A 19,218-nucleotide genomic window follows, 5' to 3' on the forward strand; every position below is an offset into this window, starting at 1 on the left:
CGAGCGAAGAGGAAATGGTATACTTGGTGTACGTTTTTTCAGTTACAGACTAGAAAAACTTAAAAGGAAATTGCCAAACGAAAGACTTGTAGCATGTTTGTCCAGAAACATTTCCTACAGCCATAGTCTCTTCACCGATGAAAGGGACAACAGCTACAACTAAATGCAATAAGGCTTGTTACTGGGCAAAAGTGAAATTTGCTGTTACCTCATTTGTTTGCCTTTACTTTTGCCATGTCTTTGTGTATTATTTTGCTGTATTTAACACGTGCAATAAAGTGAGCTACTGGGCAAAAGTGACAGCTGCATTTATTGAATGTTTGCACAAACAATACATTATTAAAGCACCTTGTTAAATGTATAAAACATGTCTGCATCAGTGTATCTTGTATTTCCACACAACGTTACATTAGGTTGTTACACATCTATTGTCAGATATTGTTGTCCTGGTGTTGGAGGTTGGGTTCAAGAAAACAATGAAATGCTGCGCTGCCGCCACCATTTGTCCGGCACATTATGACAGCATTTTTAAAAATAGCTGGTTACCCCGTACACACTACACCGGATATTAGGTGTTTTCAGATTTATTCACTCTGGAGAGCATTTCTGAAAAGCTCCATTTTTGGGGGAGGAAAACGCCATTTCAGTGTGGACAGAGGGTCAAAACGAAGAGAAAAAGCTTCGGTTATGGATTTATCCGGTCTAGTGTGGACAGAGCCTCAGACACATATACTTCTGGTCAATAAGCCTGATTGATAGGTGAACATCTCAATCATCTTCGCTCTGGATGGCCAAAGCATTGACAGAAAACAAAGGCAATGAAGTACCTGTATATTAAATAACCACAGTACCATCTTAGTAGAATGCAAAGATCGCAGAGAGGGTTTACACACAGGCACCACAACATCAAGTATTTAGCAGGAACAGCAGAGGAAGAATTGCTGCTCTGATGAAAACTAACAGGGAAATTGGAAAAAAGGCAGTTTCTTTCTCTAGTGAGAACGATAACTTTGCTTCCATTCTTTCTTTGATTTAGGCTCTTCCTAACCTGTCAAGTAAGGCTCATTTCCTGTATAATCTGGTTCTCACAAAGTCTGTCATAGCAATTATGGCATGACAAGTATCAGTATAAACAAGAAAACATATGTTAACTACATTTCATCAGCCTTCTATTCCACCCTTTGTTTCTAACTAGCCCAGCAAACTATTTCCAAAGTGCCATTAGAAACAATCAAGAGACACAAATTCTATAGATTCTCCAGTTTCAGCAGACTTCCAAAATGCAAATCAGCTGAATTGTACTTGGACAGATGAAAACACTAATCCCAAGGAATGAAAATTGGTTATGCTATTCATTATCGAACAGAAGTTTTAGCCATACGAGATGAAATCGAATTTTATTCCTACATTTATGCATAGACAATTCAGGAACCTTAACCCATGCCACAGTAAAAAAAAACAATGCAATTCAGTCAATAATTGCACAAGTCCACCAATCTCAACTACTGAAGCAAGTTGCTCACCTGTAACTGCCGTTGAGAGCTGTATACATGCAGAATGGTGTGATGTAAGAGCTGTGATATTTACTGTGTAGTTAGTGCCTGCTTGCAAGTCCAAACATATTGCAGGGGAGTCATCTGCTGTACTATAATTAAATAACTTTTTGTAAAAGAACTCCCTTTGATACACTCGCTCTCCTTGTATCTGAAACTGAGAGGAAATAAAACATTGTAGTGAAACTGTAATTGAGTTAAAAGATACTGCATAAAAAAGGACAACGAATTGCTATCTGCATGAACAAAAGAGCTGGAAGGCTTAAATCAGTGTTTCCCAACCTTTTTTAGCCCAATGCCCCCCAAAGCACTTTCATACTTGCCAACACTCCTCTTACTCACAAGATACTTTCCAGTGTCCCCATAGTGTGAAAACATGTCTACCAGATGCTAACATGAGAAAAATGATTCTGCTTTAAATTTTTATCTGTCTTTAAATGTAGCTTATATGGTACCTGCGTGCTGTACAGAACTTCAATATTAATGTGATCCTTGAGCTTGATGGTTTTTAGCAAGAGTTGAAATATCTGGTTCAAGTTGTGACAGCAAAAGCCTTAAGTCACCACATGTAACAACGTCCAAGTGGTTTCTGTTTTTTTGTGAGAATGTGGTTCACTGCACTGAAGCCTCTTTCAACAAGGTAGGGGGATGGAATTGCAATGAAGAGCTTTTCATTGCAATTGACAGCATATGACAGTGTGGCCACATACCACAAAAGCTAACATATTTGAAGAGCATTTTTGCTTCTTCACATTCTGAATTTTGATAATTTCTTCTAGCAAGTCTCTTCCTGTTCTTCCACCTTGTAAAGAAATAGGTTAATTACCCAGCCCGGAATTTCCAGATCATTCAAATCCTTGAATCGATTCTGAAAATCCTTCTTCAGTGATGGCACATGTAAGCACTACTCTCTCTGGCTGAGGTTTTTAGCTGCAGAATGTTGATGATGAATTACACAATGATTGCAGACAGACTTGGAATTTCTTTTTTCATAAATGCCACTAAGCTAGCATGGTGACCTTCATATATGGTACTCCACCTGTTGCACAAGAAATCATGTTCCTAATAGGAATACTTTTATCTTCAATACACATTTTGATCTCGTCATAGCTTGATTCTCTGTGGATATTTGTTTTTAACTTTTTACAAAAAAGAATCTCTTTATAAACTTTTACATTTTTGATAACCAGACATATGCCATTAGCAATGCCTCATTGTCTCGCATAGTTGACTCATCCCAAATTCTGTTTTTCGTAGCTCTGTGCATAATTGATACTCAATGAATTCACTCATTTCATCAATACAACAAGCTACAGAGTTATTACTCAAGGGAATTGATTTTAAAATACTCATAGTTATTTTGAGGACAGTGTTGAACATATCTGATACAGCAGGCATTATTAATCCTTCACCAATTGTATGAGATTTTCCACACTTTGCTATCATTTTGGAAATGTTATAAGAACCAGTGAGACCACTATCAAGGTCATTTTTAGCTCTCTTGGCAAATGCCTCGAGTGTGCAATGCTTTTCAAATGCTTCTTGCATCTTCTGGAACTGAGTAATACCATAAGTAGCCTTGTCAGGGTGTCTTTTATGGAAGTGTTCCTGCATTCTTGATGACTTTGTGGCTTCATTGGACAGTACAGTATTATAATACTGTAAGTACAGTATTATAAGACACATGGAGCGTCATTGATCTGATGGGAATGGAATGAAACCATACTCCAGGTATGTAACATTGTATTGACGCACTGTCTGTCTGATGCACTTTGTGTCTTAGCAGGATTAGAATTCAAGGCTTCACCACCTTCAGACTTGTAGAGACTTGTACATATTTATCTATCATTAATAGGGCTAAATTAAAATTAAAAATTAACACAAACTAGGAATGCCTTTTGGATGGAATGATGGTAGCGGCAAGACAAAGATGAAAAGGATCATAACAACAAAAATTACATTGACAAGGATCCATATTGGAAGCTGAATCAACACACATAAAAATTGCTGGTGAATGCAGCAGGCCAGGCAGCATCTCTAGGAAGAGGTACAGTTGACGTGTCGGGCCGAGACCCTTCGTCAGGAATCTGAATGTTAGTCAGGAGAGAGCTGGTGTTCGGCAAGCTACCTTTATACTATTCCAGTTAACGAGATTGATCAATCATGCGAGGTATCCCCAAAGATGGTTTTCATAGTATATGAAGCCGAGGTCGCTTTGAACACCTCAAAAGGAATCCTTGGGGTCAGAAGGTTCACTGATTGACTATTTCACCGTCTGGTTCCAGCCAGTGCTGTACCATTGCATGACTTGTTTTCTGTAGATCTGTAGAGAAAGTTGAGAGGGTGTACTTGACTTACCAACTGTTAAATTGCATGAACTTATTCCATGCCATGTGTCAAGTGGAACTGTTGGGCACCCTGGAAGCTCACTTATGCATCCCTAATAATGTCTGTTTGGTTGGTAAGGTCGGATGAGATTGTTGAGTTTCAGACGCATTGTGATGATGAGTGCTCACCGTCTGCAGAACTAAGGTTCTTCCTGTGTTCTGGTGCCATTTTTTTGGAAGTGCCTGCTCTACTAATGGTTGGTCAGGTCTCATGCCTCAAGTTGTGGTGCAGCTTACCACCCCCCCACGAATCTTGAACCCGTCCCCCCGACGACTCTATTTCCCCTAACATCCCATTAGGACACATTACCATCCCTGCTGTGAATCACTGGCTTGGAGCCTTTGCATGTACAAATTGAATTTTACTATAATCAAGGTAAATTTGTGCTGTGAACTGGATCTATTTAAATAGCCTCCATCAACTGCAGCAGAAGTAATTTGACTACTGCGGTGTTTTCTAGAGATAAGGAACTTAGCAAATATTAATTTCAACAGCAACCACATCTGAATGTGAATTATAAATTAAATTGAAAATACAGCTCAGAACAATGGTCTTCCTGGAGATGCAAATAGGAGCAAACCAGGAAAAGCCCCATTGACCTGTGATGTCTGCATATGCGTGAATGCAGCTCAGAGACAGCTGTCATTAGCACTCACTTTGCGTGTGTTTGTGTGAACATCTTGGTGTCTGAAAATTATATGTAACTCAAAGGAAGCATTATGAATGCATTGTGACTCTAGAAATTGTCCTGCTGTGACCTTTGATCTTTAGCATATAGATGTGTGATGTAACATTGGGAGCCTCTCTCCAGAGTGACTCCAAATGCTGCCAGCTTGGGTGTGCCAAATAACGACTTTTATACTATCAGCTGCAAGTCCCTCTGGTGGCTTTCATTGATAGTCACAACAGTATCACTCTATAATGAGTCTATTTAATGACAACAGTTTACTAAACAGATTTGATCTACAAAGAGTTTTCATTAAGTTCACCAATCAGAATTCAACTGAACTTTTATCAGCTCTGACCAATAACAAGATGATTTATTCTGAAAAGTTGAGAAAAAAGCACATAATGCTAATTCTGCACATGGCAGTCACTTCTAACAATGTATTGTCCAAGTATGGTTGATCAGGGAATTGTCAATCATCAAAATTTCAACAGGGAACAGTGAGATAACTACATGCAATCTAAAATATAAGAAAAGATGGCTAAAGCTTCTAATTGCAGGGCAACACGATAGCATAGCGGCTAACATAACGCTTTACAGAGCCAGTGATCAGAGTTCAATTCCCTCTGCTGTCTGTAAGGAGTTTGTATGTTCTTCCCATGACCATGTGGGTTTTAAAGTTCAATGTTCTAAGTAAGCTTACTATCAAAGTCCGTCTATGTCACAATATGCAACCCTGAGATTCATTTTCTTGTGGGCATACACAGTAAGTCGAAGAAACGCAATAGGGTCAATGAAAGACCGCATGCAACAGGATGGTCAAACAACCAGTGTGTAAAAGACAAACTGTGCAAACACAAAAGAATAACAATAATAAATAAATAAACAAACAATGAATATCAAGAACATGAGGTGAATTGTCCTTGAAAGTAATTCCATATGTTGTGGGAACCATTCAGTAATGGAAAGATTGAAGTTAGGTGACATTATCCCCATTGTTCTAGAGCCTGATGATTGAGGGGTTATAAATTTTCCTGAACCTGGTGGTGTAGGTCTGAGGCTCCTGTACCTTCATCTTGATGGCAGCAGCAGCAGGAGGAGAGCATGACCTGGGTGGTAGGGATCCTTGATGAGGGATGCTGCTGTTCTGTGACAGCGCTTCTTGTGGATGTGCTCAATGGTTAGGAGGTCTTTATCTGTGATCGACTGGGCGGTATCCACTATCTTTTGTAGGATTTTCCATTCAAGGGCATTGGTGTTTCCATACCAGGCTGTGATGCAAGCAGTCAATATACTCTTCACCACACATCTATAGAAGTTTGTCAAAGTTATACATGCCAAACCTTCACAAACTTCTAAGGAAGTAGAGGTGCAGCTGTGCTTTCTACATAATTGCACTTATGTGCTGGGCCCGGGACAGATCCTCTGAGATCATCGTCCAATTTCCTTCCATGTTCCAAAGACGTATGGATTAGTAAGCTTTAGTAAGTTGTGGACAACTATGTTGGCCCTGGAAGCATGGTGGTACTTGCAGGCTGCCCCTGTCCATCCTCAGACTGCGTTGGATATTACCGCAAACAATGCAGTTCACTGTTTCAATGTTCCAATGTACAGCATACATATGATATTTAAAGCTAATCTTTAAAATGAAGTTGAGAATTGCTACCATTCAGAATTCAAAGTGCACCATTTCATGATTTGTGCTGGAAGAGTTCAAGAAAGGAAATCTATTTGTAAATATCCGGAGAAAGGCTTGTGCAATATAAATACCTTCCATAGGCAGAGCTGCTTTTCAAAAGGAAGTCAAAATTTTATTGGGAAGAATTTAAATTGGTGTGAATTATATGTTTATAAAAGACTACACTACTCAAGACCAGGAGAAGCCAGTGGTAATACCCACCAAGGAGAATATAAAGAGCAGAATGAATTTCACGTGACAATAATTCATCAAAGGGATATTTTACACCTTGAATAACTAAAACTCTTCCCTAACTTTCCAAAGACTTGTATTTTGATCAGTCTACTAATTTTACCAATAATATTAATGAAAAATTATTTTGTCCTTTGCTAAATATTAAACTTTGATAATGAATCAATAAATGTGGGAACTGAGAAGAAAATGGATCTGAGGGAGTTCAGCCATTGTCTAGTTCAATGGTTCCCAAACTTTTCTGGGTTACTGCCCCCCTTGGCTTCCAGACCATATCCCTAGTGCCCCACCTCCCATTCTAGCCATTACATAAAAAATATGACGAATTTTGATTTACGATGCACAATGAAAGAAAATAGGAACTGAAAACTGAAAGCAGTGACAAATAAATTACAAAAAATATTCAAATCTACAAATAAAATTTATTTAGAGTAAAAATTATTTTCAACAATTTTAGAGTGTACATTAGTAGCCCAATTATTCATTACTTCATTGCTTTTTCACCTTTCAATGAGATGGATGGGTTGGTGCAGTGATATCAGCTTCTCAACATCAGGCTGAATGTCACTCAGAAGATGTCTCAGATTCCCCCGTTCAGTAATTTGCAGTCTGTTTTGTTGCTTTAGAAGAAGTTGGACATCTGCACTGAAACCATGCTCCATTAAATATAATGTTAGAAAGGCAATAAAGAACATCTTGACTTTCCACAGTGCAAGATAATATTCAGAGATTTCTTTCTGCAACCAATAGTCTTGCTATGATTTATTGAACCTTGGCTTTCATCTCAAAGTCATTTTGTAGTGAGATCAGTTCGTCCTCCATCATTCCTGTTAATTTCTCATTACAAGTGTTCAGGAATGGATTTACCACCCAATGTGAAATTTGGATCCTGAAATTTCTCTGTCTTTATGCATCTTACCCAGGTGGGCACAGTATACTTGAAGATCATCATCTGGTATTCTTTCTTTCTCTTCCAACTCAGCAGGGGTCCCTAACCTTTTTTTGCCATGGACCAGTACAATTAAGCAAGGCTCCCCTGCAACTCAGAGGAGCTCAAAAATTGGAAAAGGTCGTGACAGCCAATGGTGCACTTAAATAGGGTTAACTTGGACAAAAATATGGCGACAGCTTTTTTGACTTTGATAAGATTCACATTATTTCCTTGCAATTAAAGACCGATTTCATCAAACTTTGCAAATAATTCTGACAAATAAGCAATGTCATGCCTAATCTTCTGAAGTTGATTACTGAATGAAGCATTCAAGTCTTCAAAGAAGGGCAGTTTCTGAACTTTGCCCCATTGAATGCCGTATCCTAATTCGCTGGAATTGTGTCACTGCTTGATAAGAGTATGGGTATCGTACTAGCTAACATTGTACTGCAGTAGCAAATGGCAATAATTCACAGCCGGGCCCAGAAATAACACAATGTCTTCTGGCCAGATTTCTCATAATACACCAAATAAAGAAGTGTCGCATTGTCACAACTATAACGCGCTTTGTCCAAAGTCAAAGAGAACGGTGGGTTAGCAGGAGATGAGGTGATTATGTGATCATTGTAATCTTTTATGAGGCGCTGAGGATCAAACACTCATACAGGTTGAGCACCCCTTATCCGAAAATCCAAAATCCAAAACCCTCCAAAATCTGAAATAATGCCACCAATGGAAAATTCCACAAGGCACTGGGAAGGTTCCCAGGCTCACGCACCACAGACATCTCTGACAAGTGACCTCACATACCCTGAGTGGGGCCCTATTGGCATCAGAATGTTTTCAGCAATCAAAACCAGACCTTTGTGCATTATTCACAGTGATTCCCATGTGTTTTGGGTTTATTCTATGCTCTGAGCTGCGGAGATACTGTTGAAAATGTCAAAAAGGTCTGCTGTTAACCCTATGAACATTGGATAAGTGATGCTCAACCTGTATCATGCAATGTCTGTCTGTCTCGGTACCATATCCGATGCGGACGTTGGTGACCATGGTTTTCCATATAGATCTATCCCTCGTTCTTTGGATGACTTCCATTTCACTGATGTGTAGCCACCTGGCTAGGCTTTTGATGTACATAATCCGAGGTCTTCCTCTAGGTTTGCTTCCCTCAGTCTTTCCAGAGAGTATGAGTTTTTCTAGTTCATCTTTCCGCACGATGTGTCCTAGGAATCTGAGTTGTTTTTCTCTTATTGTTGGTATGAGTGATCAAACTGCTTGGGCTCTTCTGAGAACTTCTTCATTTGATGTGTGTGTGGTCCATGATATTTTTAACGTTCTCCTATAGAACCATAATTCAGCTGCTTCTAGTCTCTTTCCCATTGCTGGAGAAATGGTCCAGCATTCACTTCCATAAGTCAGGATAGAATAAATGTAGCACTGCAGTATTCTGTTTTTAGTGTACATGCTCATCTTTCTGTCTGTTAATATGGTCTTCATTTTTTGGAAAGCTTTTTTCACCATTGCTATTCTGTATTTGATATCTGTGTCGCACCTGCCATCACTTTTTATTAGGCTGCAATAGATTTCGTAAATTAAACCTGTAATCTTTCAAATGCCCCCCATGTTACCAAGTGCCCCCACCCCCTCCTTTATCTTTATCGGATCCTTAGAAACTTTCACTGCCCCCCGGGACTACTGGTTTCACTAAATGGTGAAACAAATTCCCAATATTTCACATGAGGCCTAGTCCAGCTTCACTTCCTTACATTCTTATAGACCAGGGAGTACAATTTTATTTGTAGGGTGGTGTTGAAAATCACTGTTATTTAAGATAATTACAAAGGGAGTAACACAGGTGTTGGGGACTTAACCCAGATTTAGGAAGTAACAAATACAAAATGCCGGAGGAACTCAGCAGGTCATGCAGCATGTATGGAATGGAATAAACTGGCAACATTTTGGGCTGTGATCCTTCATCAGGACAGATCTTTGAGATGTGGGAGGAAACTCATGCGGTCACGGTGAGAACGTACAAACTCCTTACAGACAGCAGCAGGAATTGAACCTGGCGCACTGCTGCTAACCCTACACGACAATGTCACCCCTCAAAATCAAGCAATTTTTGGATGAAAGTTGGACCCAGAATGTGCTTGCTAAATATTGCTAAGGTTAATGTTCGTGCTGCTTTTTCAAAATATTTCCTGGTCACCCTCAGCCACCTCATTAAGCTCCCAAAAGCTCTAGATTTCTCCACAATTGCCACAATGTGGGATAATGTTAGTGTAGCTGTTCCTCAGTTTTAAAAAATTCCTGTCACCTTTCTCATGACCTGTGAACCCACTTAACCTTAGCCATCCAAAATAATATCAAATGAAACTGTGGCATCTCAGTCTTGTAAAGACAAATTGAACTCAGAGGACCCTTAAATCCATAAAAAGAGAGACACAAGCAACTGCAAATGGTGGAATCTGGAACAAAATACAAACAGCTGATGGAACTTGGCAGGTCAGGCAGTTTCTATGATGGGAGATACATTTCCCTCCATAGACCCTGCTTGAACTGCTGTTCCTCCAGAATTTTATGTGCTGCTCTTATTTTTTTAAGCGGGTTGGTGACGTAGTGGCATCAGCACCGGACTTCAGAGCAAAGGCTCCCGAGTTCAAATCCAGCCGGCTCCCTTGCACACTTTCCATCCGTGCTGGGTTGAGCGTCGAGCTAGCAACTCGGCCTCGTAAAAATAAGAAAGTCTGCTAAAAAAAAAAAGCACTCATGATGGCGTCCCGATGACTCCACTCAGGCTTTCTTCTTTTTTTTTACTGTTTTTTCCCCTTCCTCTTCCCTTCTTTCTGCAATTTTGTTCTTTATTTTTCGCGAACTCCTTTTTCCTCCCCTTTTTATTTCTTGTTCTGGAGTTGGTTTGACTGATGCAGTCTACTTCCTTCTCTGCTTGTTTCTGCAGTCATGTTGGTTAAGGAGACAGGTCTTGCCTTTCTTCTGTCGTTTAGCAATGATAGACACTGAAAATTATTGAAGCTTCTGATGGGTGGTGCAGGGTGTACAGAAGATCCAACCCAAAACACTAGTGACAAGATATCCTAATGACAAATTCTGGACCACCAATACCAACAATTAATTTAAAGAGAAAAATATTATCTTCACTTACTAAATATGTGTCCTCAGATCTGGTTCCAAGTCCATCTCTTTTCCACTTCAAACATGATTTATTATACGGAATAAAATCATTAACTATGAAGAACAAAAAGAGACCAAGAATGTAATTGAACAAAGTTAATGACAACACCTGGAAGACTGCAGGATTTAATTGCTCTCCCTAATATTACTTTAGATGATTACAAAAATAGTCACTAAATTGCAATGAGTTATGGGTTACTGTTAACCATCGAAGTACATTATCAGTGGCAATACAATATTGCTGAAAATAATTGGCTTGGATGAATACAACACAGTCACAGAGCTTTGCAAGGAAAGCAATTCCTGCCATACCATACACATGGTTTTTTGGAGTAACACATGCAAAATGCTGTAGCTGTTCAGCAGGTTAGACGGCATCTATGGAAAGGAATAATGAGTCAGTGTTTCAGGTCCAGACCTTTCATTGGGACTGGAAAGTGCTGGAAAGTGCGTGTGGGGGGTGGGGGTGGGGGTGGCGGGGGGGGGGAAGAGCCAGAATAAGGAGGTGTTGAGGGAGTAAAAGTTGGTTGGTGATAGGTGAAGACAGGTGGGAGATGGGGAATAAACTAAGAAGGTGATAGGTTGAAAAGATAAATAGCTGAAGAAGGTGGAATCTGATAGGAGAGGAGAGTGGACCATGAGAGAAATAGAAGGGGGAGGTGATGGGCAGGTAAGGAGATGAGAAGAAGTAAGGGGGAGCCTGAATGGGGAATGAAAAAAAGAGAAAAGGATTGGGGAGAAATTATCAGAAGTTAGAGTAATCCATGTTCATCCTGTCAGGTTGAAGGCTACCCAAAAAGAAGACGAGGTGTTCCTCCTCCAACCTAAGAGTAGCACCTTCTTGGCAATAGAGGAGGACGTGAACCAATTTGTTGGAATGGGAATGGTGATGGGAATTAAAATGGCTGGACAGTGGTAAACCTTGCTTGTTGTAGACAGGATGAAGGTGGTCCCCCACAGTCTACATCTGGTCTCACCAATGTAGGGGAGGCTGGACTGGGAGCAACTGGTAGAGTAGATGACCCTGACAGACTCACAGGTGAGGTGTTGCCTCACCTGGTAGAACTGTTTGGGACCCTGAATAGAAGTGAGGGAGGAGGTGAATGGGCAGGTGTGGCACATATGCTTGCAGGGATAAGCGCCAGGAAGGAGATCAGTGGCAGAGAAGAATGGACAACGGAGTCATGGATAGAGCGATCCCAGTGGAGAGCAGAGAGTGGTGGTGGTGGGTGGGTGGGTGGGGGCAGAGGTAACGATGTGTTTGGTGGTAGAATCCTAGTGAAGACAGTGGGAGTTGCGGAGAATGATGTGCTGGATGCAGAGGCTCACAGAATGGTAGATAAAGACGCTCTATCTCTGTTAAGTCGGGGGGAAAGAGGTTATTCACACATCACTGTAGATTCAATGAACCTCAGTGGCACCAAAGACGCAGAATGCATGTACAACTGGCAGTAACTATTCTCACAAAGATTTTGGCTAGCAAACACTGCAAAAATTTGCCCCTTCTAATATTGCAAAACTTAAAAGGATGATAATCTCCAATGTTCAAACTGATTCAGATAGGAGAATCATGGGGGTCCTTCACTACCTGACCAGTTTCACCAAATGCAATTCAGATAACCAGATCTAAATTGGCCCAGTGGAGCTCCTTTGGGCTGAGGCATTGCAGTCAGTTACAACCACTTCTCAATATCTATACCTCTATATTTTTGTGTACAAGTATTGGCTTAAGGTAGGGTGAAAGCATTACAGGTATTTACAAGAACTTGATCACTTTTGTTTTCAGTTGAACCCTCAGCAATGTGGCTTACTGTAGCTAAATAGAACATTACCTTGACACACCAGTGTAATTTCTTCCCATTGTCCTTCTTGCTTGCATGTGGACACGTTGCTACCAGACACTGCATAAAATCCATCCCTACAGCGATAGTGGGCAACACTTCCCAATCTTGTACTGTGGTAAGAGGCCATTTTGGCATGTGGCACCACTGGAGGAATCCCACAGTCAATCTCTGGGAGAGATAAAATGACAGTTTTTTCCACTTAGCCTGTAGTTCCACTAGTCTTGCTTACATTAATTCCACAGCAGCTTTCATTCACAGGAGAAATAACTACCTGAGATCTTGCAAAGCAAAACCGAAAGGTAAATGTTGAGTTCTACAGTGTCTTCCATGACCACAGGAATTCCATAGTAGTTTTTAGAAAATACTGCAGTAATGAACCTTGGATTTTAACATGCAATACACTTCCAGCATGTCAACTCAGGAGAATAATAGTTGGGGAAAATAACAAAAAGGTTACATTTCTTTCCACTTTCTACATGCCAATACACTTTTGGTTATAAAAGAAACTTGTTGGAGGTATGGGTGGGTGGCAAGTGGCTTTTTAACTAGCTAGAGCTATAGGATACAGTGGTCCATGTGATGGAGACTTTCAGATAGCCCGAGAGTCGCTATCTTTACATTGAACTGTCTGTCCATGCTAAACTGGCAATACTAATCTAATGGAGGAATGGTAGGATAGTAATTAAAATACCGAGACTGGGAGTGATGAGATCAAATTCCAACTTGGGGCACTTGAATTTAGTTAACTAAATACATTCTGGAATCTAAATTAAAAAAGTGCTCTTTGAGATACCAGTACCTGACCAATTTCTCCAACTGGCTCATCAGTACTCTTTAGTGAAGGGACTCCATAGTCCCTACCTGGTCAAGCTAGTGACCATAGAGGCCTAGCAACGTGGTCACATGTCTGAACGAGCCTAGAAGATCTAGGTTGAGGAAATCAGGAATAGATATTTAATGCCAGGCTTTTCAACTAATGAATGAAAATAAAAAAATTCAGGAATGGTAGGGAGAACCATGGTGAGCTGATGCCATTCAGATCAACTATCAGGTCAGAGAAAGTAACAGAAAATAAGGGCAAAACCATTCAGGGAGGGTGAGATCTAGAGGCAGGCAAAAGAATATGAGAAATCAAAAGAGGAAAATAATTTTAGCTTTGGATAAAAGAGAACGGGCTTGAAGCATGATTTCAGCACATCCTAAGATGAAGAGGCAATTGAGAAGAGCAGCTCTCTTCCTTGGGTCAAGGAACTGGAATTAGAGTTGGGTGTACCCAGGACTGAGAACCCCATAGATCAGACTTTTATTGAGATGGTCACACCCAAAGGACATGCTTCACATGGATGGGTGGCCACCAGGAAATGGAAAGGGAGCAGGTGGGGTTCCACGGTGGCCACTCCCCTCACCTACATGCATACTTCTTTGGAAAATATTGAGAGGGACGATCTTTCAGGGGCTAGAGCACCAGTCGGGTCTTTGGCACTGTAACTAGCTGTGAGACTCAGAGGGCTGGTGTGTGGTCAGACAGGACAAGAGTGATAGGAGACTCAATAGTGAGATGGGGAAAAAAGCCAGGATATTTTATGGCCACAGAAGAGAAATCAGGATGTCAATGTAAAGGACCCCGCTCAGGAGGATGCAGCACTGAACCTCCTCTTGGGGAACAAGGCAGAGCAAAGACATTGAAGTGGCAGTCCAGGAGCACTTTGGCTCTAGTGACTGTAGGTATATTACTTTTAAGGTAGTGGTGAAAAAGAATAGGTCATATCCACAGGTTAGCATCCTAAAGCAGAACGGGGCTAACTTTGGGGTAATTAGACAACATCTAGCAGAAGTCAATTCGGTAAACCCATTTGAAGAGGAAGGAATGAATGAATGGCAAAAAAGAGGATTTGAATCGTATGATAGCAAGTGTCCAGGAACATGTCCATGATAAGGTAAACCTAATAAGTTTAGGGGACCTTGGCTGACAAGTATTATTAATGCTCTGGTCCAAAAAACAAGGAAGTATACATTGGGTTTAGGAGGTCTGGATCAAGCAAATTCCTTGATAACTATAAAAAAAAATTAAGAATACTCTTAAGAGGGAAATCAGGAGGGCAAAGAGGGTATGAGATGGATCTGGCAGGTAAGACTGAGGAAAATCTCAAGATTTTCTACAGCTATATTAAGAGTAAAAGGGTGACTAGGGAGTGAGTAGTCACCTTAAGGCTCAGCAGGGCCACCAATGTCTTGAGCTGCAGGAAGTGGGTGGGATTTTTAACCAATTTCTTGTTGGTGTTTACTGAAGAGGAAATCATGGTTTCTCAAGGTAAAGGGTATAGGCGGAGATGTCTTAGAGGGCATTCATGTTACCGAAGAGATGATACTTGCAGCCACTATGGTGGACAAATCACAGAGCCTGCTCAGTGCAAGCTCAGACTTTGTGGGAGGCTACATAGGAAATTTCACAGGCCCCTGCAGAGGTATTTGCATCGTCATCAGTCCTCGGTGGAGTTTTCAAAGATGGTTCATGTTCCATTGTTTAAAGTGGATGGCAAACACAAGCCAGAGGACCATAGGCTGGTCAGACTGGCATCAGTAGTGGAGACCTTACTCAAGGGGATTCCGAGCAACAGGGTCTACCTACATTTGGATAGACTAGGAGGAGTCAGCACGGTTTTTTTGTGGAAATTTGTGCTTGATGAACCTTTTAGAGTTTTTTTGAAGAAATAACGGAAAAGGCAGATGAAGGTAAGGCAGTGTATGTTCTCTGCTTAGACTTCCGCAAGGCCTGGTAAGCTGGTCTGGAAGGTTAAGTCCCCATGGAATCCAGGGAGAGCTGGTTCTATGGATTCAATTGGCTCAAAGCTAGGAAGCAGAGGGCGGCCGTTAAAATGCAGTTTCTTGGAATGGAGGCTAGTGACAAGTGGAGTTGGAACCTTTGTTATTCGTTATTTGGGTGAATGATTTGGATTTGAATGCACAAGGCTCAATTATTAAATTTGTGGAATACATATAGTTAGGAGTAGTCAGTGAGGAAGATTATTGTAGATTACAAGGGATCTTAACCAGAGAATGGGCCAAGGCACTACAAATGGATTTCAATACCAGTAAGTAAAAGGAGATGCATTTTGGAAAGTCCGATGACTAGTAGGGCAAGAGGGAGTGGAATGGAACAGAGGGACAGAGTATAGTTCATTGAAGTGGAACACAAGTAGATAGAGTATGAAAAAAAGCATCTAGCACACTGGCCTTCGTTCAGGGTACTGAGTATGTGTGCAGATTTGGTCACTGTGTTTTAGGAAAGATGTGCTTAAACAGGAAAGAGTAGAGAAAAGATTTACAAGGACATTCCCAGGACTCAAGGGTCTGAGGCCTAGGGCGAGGTTGGCTACGCTAGGGCTTTATTCTTTTGAATGTAAGAAAATGAAGAGCAAACTCCTAAAAATGTTTAAAATTGAATTGGATAATCACTGTCTTCTCTCCAGAGAAGGGGAGTCCAAAACTAGAGTGGGAGGGATGGGGGGTAGAAATAGACTTGGGGTGAGAGGGGAAAGATTTCAAAGAGACCCGAGGGGTAACTGTTTAAGCAGAGTAGTGAGTATGAGTGGTGACAGCTGCCAGAAGTAGTGAGGCAGGTTGAACAGTGGCTTTTAAAAAATAAAACCATTTGGATAGTACATGTAGGGGCAGGGTTTAGAGGAATATGCGCTGAATACAGAAAATTGGGACTAGGTGGGTGGGCACTGTGACCACCATGGACTTGTTGGGCCAAATGGCATCTGTCTGTGCTGTATCACTCTATTACACTATGACTCTAAGTACAAAATGGCCAGTAAAGTACTTCTGAAGTGCAATCACAATTGTAATAAGGAATATATATGTGCGTTATTCTTAAAAAATCATTATTACTATCTTCTGTAATTGTTTCAATTATCTAATCATCATAACATATAAGTGTAAATGTACAACTGCAGTTCTAAATGGACTTAAGTTCATATTTTCTCTATTAAATATGGCTAATAATTTTAAATGAGCTGATAGGAAACCAAATCTTGAGCACTCATGTTAACTCAGCTGCTAACTATTACACACTTACTCATTGTTCATGCATCAATACTCCCAAAATAACAGAAACTGAGGACTAAAACAAAGACTTGCTGTAACCAGCCCTTAAACTACACTGGACAATTGGTTTATTCTCATTAACGGTAATGTACTGAAATAAAGAAAAACATCCTGTGTGTTTCTCTGTGTGTTATCAAATAAAAGAGTGGCACAGCTCAGTAGTGTAGTGGCTAGCGTAACACTATATAGAGCCTGTGAGTCAGATTCACTTCCCGCCATTGTCTGTAAGGAGTTTGTATGTTCTCCCTGTGACTGTGTGGATTTCCTCTCGGAGCGCTGGTTTCCTCCCAAATTCCAAAGAAGCACCAGTTAATGGGTTAGCTGGTGACACAGGTGTAACCTAACTTGGCAGAGCGGGCTCATTAGGCAAGAAGGGCCTGTAACCACACTGTACCTTACCGCTAAATCAGATAAATAAAACTAAAAGAAAAGAAAATTTGACATGGGAAAATTTGCAGAAGGAAGTTGGGCAATGGTGACCAAAGAATTAGTGAGGTGTATTTAAGATGCAAAACGGGTTAAAGGAGGTCAGGACGTGAATGGCAGGGTGGTATTCCAGGGGGAGAATATGGCTGCCAATGGTGGGAAGAATAGAACACAGACTGCTGTGGGCCAAACCTCCCTCCCCTTTCTCGATATTCACTCAGCCCATTTCAGACACCTCACTTCCCTTGCTCGATATTCACGGTGCATTTCTGACACCTCCCTCCTCTTTCTTGATATTCATGGTCCATTTCTGAGACCTCACTCCTCTTTCTCGATATTCTCTGTCCATTTCTGACACCTCACTCCCCTTTCTCGATATTCACTCAGCCCATTTCTGACACCTCCCTCCTCTTTCTCGATATTCTCTGTCCATTTCTGACACCTCACTCCCCTTTCTCGATATTCACTCAGCCCATTTCTGACACCTCCCTCCTCTTTCTGAACATTCTCTCAGTCCATTTCTGACACCTCTCTCCCCTTTCTCGATATTCACTCAACCCATTTCTGACACCTCCCTCCTCTTTCTGAACATTCTCTCAGTCCATTTCTGACACCTTTCTCCCCTTTCTCGATGTTCACGGTCCATTTTTAACACCTCACTCCTCTTTCTCGATATTCTCGGTCCATGTCTAACACTTTGCTCCCCTTTCTCGATCTCAGAATACTTTGGTAAAGACAACTGCTCTGCTGTATTGGTTTCACAAATCACCTGCCTGCTTGCACTGCTTCTGTTCCCACATCCATCCATTCCTGGCTTCTTCCCCCTTCCTTTCCAGTCCTGATGACGGGTCTCAGGAAAAAGTATCAACTGTTCATTCCTCTCCAGAGATGCTACAGGGCCCGATGAGTACCTCTAGCATTTTGTGTATGTTGCTGTGATAGTTTTCCTAAAGTTATAGCATAGCACACTTGTTCATGAAATTACACTGCACACAACCAAACACCTCTGTTGTTGCTGAGTTCAGCCAGTCAGCAAGTGTATGAAACAACTCTGTTCCCTGCACAACAGCGCCTCTTTCACCTCCGACAGTTGAAGAGGTTTGGCGTGGGCCCCCAAATTCTAAGAACTTTTTACAGGGGCACGATTGAAAGCATCCTGACTGACTGCATCACTGCCTGGTATGGGAACTGTACTTCCCTCAATCACAGGACTCTACAGAGAGTGGTGCGGACAGCCCAGCGCATCTGTAGATGTGAACTTCCCAATGTGGTGATATCGCGTGTAAGAACGTGATTGGACAGAGTTCGGAGCATGCGCAGAAATGACAGGATGATCGAGAAACTTGTATGTTAAAAACGTGGTTGCTGTTGCTGTTGTAAATAAAAGTTTTAGTTTTAATTCTTCCAGAATATGGTTTGTTCTTAGTAACCCACAGTACATATAAAGAACACAACATGGTGTCAGAAGTCGGTCTGGAAGAATAATAGGAAACGGGAGAATCGAAGATAATCAGAAAAAAAAGAGCATATGAACTGTTTGGTGTGTTAATAGTTTTACAAATGGAAGGTTTGAAACCTCCGAAAACACTTCAGCTGACTGGGAATGTAGCTGATTACTGGAAAAGATTTAAACAGCATTTTGAAATTTATTTATCGGCGATCGGAGCAAATGAATAATGGGAAGAAACGAAAGCTGCAATTCTACTCCACATAATTGGGGAACGATGTAATTGAGGTATATAACCATTTTACCTTTTAAAATTGAGAGAATTTAAATTTCAAAGTGATAATGGACAAATTTGATGCATTTTGTATACCAAAGCGCAATGTGACGTATGAACAGTACAAATTTTTCAGATGTCGGCAGAGACCTGGTCAAACGATTGATCAATTTGTTACGGAGTTGAGACACCACAGTAAAACTTGCGAGTTTGCAGAGCTCACAGACTCTCTCATTAAAGACAGAATTGTTTGTGGCATTCTGGATAATGGTCTCAGAGAAAGACTGTTAAGAGAACAAGACATCGACTTCGAAAAGGCTTGGGTGCTCTGCAAAGCTTCGGAGACTGTGATGTCACAGGCAAAAGAGCTTTTTATTGAGAGCTGCGTAGATGCTGTAAAGCGCGAACATATTAGAAAAAATAATGAAGCGACAATGAAACCGACAGAGAGCA

General features: G+C 41.0%; 1 protein-coding gene across 7 annotated transcripts in view; it reads right to left on the minus strand.

Annotated features, from left to right (window-relative positions):
- Window positions 1-19,218, minus strand: part of susd1 (sushi domain containing 1) — a 205,556-nt gene that overhangs the window by 56,966 nt on the left and 129,372 nt on the right. For all 7 annotated transcript variants that reach the window (XR_011886010.1, XM_072258170.1, XM_072258166.1 and 4 more), the window contains 3 exons: window positions 12,497-12,676; window positions 10,636-10,718; window positions 1,524-1,710 (listed from right to left, as the gene is read on the minus strand). Coding sequence is in view for 6 of the 7 variants with exons in the window: in XM_072258170.1 (XP_072114271.1) it covers window positions 1,524-1,710; window positions 10,636-10,718; window positions 12,497-12,676 (450 nt within the window). In the remaining variant the exon portion in view is untranslated. The remainder of the gene's footprint in view (window positions 1-1,523; window positions 1,711-10,635; window positions 10,719-12,496; window positions 12,677-19,218) is intronic.

Source organism: Mobula birostris, chromosome 5 (genome assembly GCF_030028105.1).
Source record: "Mobula birostris isolate sMobBir1 chromosome 5, sMobBir1.hap1, whole genome shotgun sequence".
Taxonomy (NCBI): domain Eukaryota; kingdom Metazoa; phylum Chordata; class Chondrichthyes; order Myliobatiformes; family Myliobatidae; genus Mobula; species Mobula birostris.